Raw genomic sequence first — 5,019 nt, forward strand, 5'->3', positions numbered from 1 at the left:
GGGGGGGGGGGGGGGTGCACGTCATCGACTCCATTATGAATTCTATTAAATAAAAATTTTGCGTTTCTAACTCAATGACGTCCGAATGTACATGCTGTATACTACATATATATATATATATACAGAAATCAGGTTATTCAGCCGAAATGAACTATCTGAACCATAAGACTCAAATGGGCGCGCTAACTTCAGGCGGTGCGTTTCTAGTGAATAATTCTGCGTGTATATATATATATATTACGCCGTCCTTCGTTGCATTCCGTGTTAATAATTATCCGGAGCTCGAACGCTATTCAAGTAATTGCAATTGCAGTGTACGATACCTGCAGCTTATGCGAACATACCGGATGTACATGGGGAACAGAGAATATTGTCTCTGAATGCAATCGACGTGATACTATATATATATATATACACATATAGGTGCAACTGGAAGCGATTGCTCTCGTATGATATTACTCGTATTTTTCGAAGTCTATTTCGATTAGAAATGGCTCTAGTCTGGAAGAGGCCCACCGCCGGAGAGCGTGTAATTGCGCAAGTAGAGTTGCAAAAATTGCCGTCACAACTTTCTATACCCGATTACTGAGTTAGTTAGCGAGAGATGCTAAAGCGTGGCAATTCTGTAAGTCACGAACCTTTCCAATTTTGTACGATTGATCGTACGCTCGACCATAACGATTTCGTACGTTCAATGACGCGTTCGAATTTAATATTAAAAAGTATGATCACTGCTTCGAATACCTGTTGCAACTTATTCTGATAAGATCGGGACAAAATGTTTATATCCTTTAGCCGATAAAATTGATAAAATATGTTTCAAGAAAAAGCCCTCAATCTCATCCACCGAAAAACATTGTAACTTTGAGATTGAACGCGGTCAGGGTTCTCAATTGTTGGCTAAACAAGTCGAGGAGCAAGTTTGTTAATCGGATACTCGTTAAATTTTATTGTCCTCGTGGACAATTATGAAGTCCACCATAACCTGACCCACACGTAACATTCGGGAGGTATGAGTAATACAGGATTGCGATAACTCGTAATAAAATTGTACGCTCGTGCGTCGGTTTCAAGGTAGCCGATTTTCACTATGCCCATAGACAGAGAATGTATATCGTGAGGATCGTTACGAGAAACGAATAAAGTACGACGGTCCGAGCGAAATTTCAAGGCCGCTTATCATAAAGGAGCTCAAAAGAGGACAAAAATGCCCAGCAAGGAATTTCAATGTCAGATTATCGATAATGAACACAATCTTCGCCGATGACTTGAGCTATCGATTTTTAAAAAAAATATCAAAGTAACGTGCACGCGTTACGTCAATTGCAATATGAAAGATACGCGTCGTACAGCTGACTTAACCTAACCTAACATCTGTCTTATACCAAAGAAAATGACTTTGTCGAGATACGCACGTTTTATTCTCCTGTCGTATCATTCGGACTTGAAGCCCAGTGTCTTCCTTCGTGTGAGAACAATTGATGAGTAATCCCAAATGAGAGTTTAGAGCGGTCACGAGGTGCCGAACAAAGGATATCGTTATTTACGAAGGAACGCACATATTTTCAAGCACGATAAGCGAGCAAGCAAGTGACAAAAAGCGAAAACGAGCGCGTGTGTGGGGAAAGTTTATCGATATATTTTGTTTTTACGATCAGTGACATTACGAGTATTTCCATATTATCATACGCCGAAACTAACAAAACCGTTCGTTCGAGTAACTTGCACATTTTAAGCCCACGAACCGCGCGGTCAGTCATTGACAAGGCATTGTGGGAAGGTTAATAGCAGCGACTGCGAGATATCGTTTTATCTAGGAATATATCTTAGAGCACATTATCTCGTAACCGGTCTTCTTGCAAAACCTCGGTCGTTAATCCCTCTAGCGCTTGAGAAATCCAACAAGAATGGTGAACGGCCACATCAAAGTATGCTTGTCGCGGAAACTTTATGACTTACGTAGTACGTCGTGCGCGCATGCGCGGTACCGTGCACCCGCAACCGTAACGGTAATTTTAAAATTGACATTCGCGGCAAATCTTTTGTTTTGTTTGACATATACAAGAGTATCGGACGATTTTTTTTTGTGGTGGTACTTGTAGGATGTACATGGGACGCCATGAAATCGTATTCGTGGTCGAGCGTAATGCGATTACTTTCACTCCGTGGTCAATGTCATCGAAAACCAGTTCCTTATTCGAAAAAAAATAAATCAAACGTAAAGAAAAGTTTGTTCGTTCCGATCCATTAAGCAAACTATCGATTGTCATCGAAAAAAAATTCTATTTTATACGTTATATGTACTTTTTTTTATTTAATTTTTCATTTTACAATTTTAACGTATAATTTTATCTCGCCTGTTCCCACAGATAATCAAAGGAACGATCGTCCTTGATCGATCAATTCCACCTAGGAAAGAATGATCTATCGGGATCGTTAACATTCCTCGAAACGTAAATTCGAATCACGATTGAGCAATTTGTGACATTCGAATTGCCGCGGCGTAGGTTCAAGTGCGTTCGCGAGTGAAATTTCTAATGCTCGACACACATGGGCACCAGAGTTATATAAATAATAAATAACTTATCATATAGACTTTTAATTACTCACTGTTTTTGCGACCCTCTCGCACTTTGTAGGTTAGGTCTGTGAACGCCAGGTCCACCGGCGGCCTTTTCGGCAGATGCGTTATCGTCTTCGGTTGTGCCGGAACGATCTGCAGCCGAACTGTCGAGCCTTTCCTGGGTTGCAATAAAATCCCATTCGAATCGTCGTCCTTCGAACTGTTACCCTCGAACGTCATCTTTATCACTTTGTTATTGCCCAATGACTTTCTATTCTCTTTGTTCAATAATGCCTATATCACGACCTTCGACTCGCGAAGCAACGGTTAGGTCAGTGGTTAATTCAACTGGGGATGGGTGTTAATGCACTTTTGTTTTGTCTTGCGTGAACGTAGGTTAACGATCTTTGCTCGTAGGTATCGCCGACAGCTTTGTCTCACTGCCTGCAAGATAAAACACTCCAAATATTGTATCTTTCAACTTTGAGTGAGAAAATTTTTGTATCAACAACAAAAAAAATCTCAACGATCCTCATGCGTAGTCGATCTGAGCGAACTTCATCACTTACTCCGAATAATCAATTGAGGTAACAATAACTTTATTACGGCAGAGAAAATTGAAATAATAAACAACGAAAGAGGTATAAAATCAGTGTTCGATTACGATTTGAAAAGAAACAATTAACAGAATCATAAATAAAAACATCCATGCAAAGGTTTCCATTCAACGATTTCCCGAAGTATTTATCTATGTATATGAGCGACGACTCTCTCTTCGCCAGTTAGTAACAAAGCAGCAAAGGCACGTCCAAAGAGAGGTTCAGAAATTTGCTCAAGTATCTACTAAATCGGCGATCAACGAGAGAAAGATAGTGAAGAAAAACAAGAAAACATTTCCTATGGTAAGTCTTACATTTTTTCTCTCTCCAAGATGAAAAACAAATCTGCACACTTTGCGTGAGGAATTTTTTACGATCTACGATCTATCGAGCATAACGAAAAATGTTCATTGTCGACAACGAGATTTTTTCGAACTGGAATCGTCCGCTTCTTTTTTCTACCAATTTCACAGCGTTCGTAAAGAAATCACTCAGTTAAAGTCTTTTTATATAATAGTAAACTAAAATTCGCTGCCTGACACACGAGTACGAAAAAATATAAGATTTCTTTTGTTCTCTAAGGGCTAAGCGTAACGATACCCTTCAAGAAACGTCCTCACGACTCGACGTCTCGACGCAAACTAAAGCTTACTGAATGTCGCAGTGGCGAGCGTGACTCAGTGTTAACGGACGTTCCTCTGCGCGGTCGGTAATGCACATGGACACCCGTTATATTCTTATCGAAAAGAACAAAGTCCACAAATTCAATATTCTCTGACAAATTTAATCGCCTACATTATCCTACACTCATGATATTGGTCTACGATCTTTCATCTGTCCGAAGTGTCATGTATCTTACCTGATTTTAATCTATATGAATTATAAACACAGTGTCACTGAAAAGATCTACACACGGTTGATGCTCGAAAGAAATTCCATAATAAACAGGTCGTAAAGAAACAGCAAATGGACGAACGGAAAACTTTGATCACGCTGACATTACGAACAATAAAAATTTCGTAGTCATTTATCTTGTCGATTCCCCGAAACCCCAATTTATACAGCTCGTTTCAGCTGTACCATTGTATGGAGATCGGAGAATCGTTAACTGTCAAGTGATTAATCGATTTCGATTATATCGAACGAGTGTATGAAATTTTCTAATTTTTTATCTATACATATATAGTGTAACACGGCATCCGCGGGACGACTCGTTCCATAAGGATCATAGAGGGGGCCGGAAAGCCGCCGATATAATGCCCACGAGGACCGATGGACTCAGGAAAGATCGGCGCGCCCCCCGAAAGCATCAAGTAGTTATGCGTCGCAAGGATGATTACCGGTGAGCGAGAATGAAACGGAGAACGAAGACCGGGCCGAGAAGGGGGGCGATCCACAGAGTTCGGGTGAACTCGGACTGTGGGGGGGGGGGGGGGGGGGGGGGGGGGGGGGGGGGGGGGGGGGGGGGGGGGGGGGGGGGGGGGGGGGGGGGGGGGGGGGGGGGGGGGGGGGGGGGGGGGGGGGGGGGGGGGGGGGGGGGGGGGGGGGGGGGGGGGGGGGGGGGGGGGGGGGGGGGGGGGGGGGGGGGCGCAAAAAGAGGGACAGTTAGTTTTCGACCAGCCTGACAAATAGAGACGGGAAAAAGCTCCTTCTTGATTCTTCTTGTATGATGCTGCAATTTAGGTTTGAGGTTCTCTCTCTTAGATGCTGAGGTAGCTACTTCCTGGCTTGGTTCCGATTTGAAGTGAAGTTCGAGCCGGTGAAACTCGTGGACTGTTTGTGGGTTAGCAGAGACGAAAGGATCCGGTCACTGATTGTGCGTGACGAAACAGCCAGAGAGAAAGAGAGTGTGTATTA

General features: G+C 42.7%; 1 protein-coding gene across 5 annotated transcripts in view; it reads right to left on the minus strand.

Moving 5' to 3' along the window:
• LOC107269340 (ATP-binding cassette sub-family G member 1) overlaps positions 1-5,019 on the minus strand; it is a 23,546-nt gene that overhangs the window by 8,624 nt on the left and 9,903 nt on the right. For 2 of the 5 annotated variants that reach the window (XM_015743072.2, XM_025086620.1), the window contains exon 3: positions 2,611-2,741. The exons of 1 other annotated variant lie outside the window; for it this stretch is intronic. In XM_015743072.2, the coding sequence (XP_015598558.1) occupies positions 2,611-2,741 (131 nt within the window). Of the gene's footprint in view, positions 1-2,610; positions 3,008-3,476; positions 3,817-5,019 lie in introns of those variants that run through there. 2 more of the 5 variants (XM_015743069.2, XM_015743071.2) reach the window with 2 other exon arrangements.

This window comes from Cephus cinctus, unplaced genomic scaffold, assembly GCF_000341935.2.
Source record: "Cephus cinctus unplaced genomic scaffold, Ccin1 Ccin1_scaffold0637, whole genome shotgun sequence".
In the NCBI taxonomy this organism is placed as follows: Eukaryota; Metazoa; Arthropoda; class Insecta; order Hymenoptera; family Cephidae; genus Cephus; species Cephus cinctus.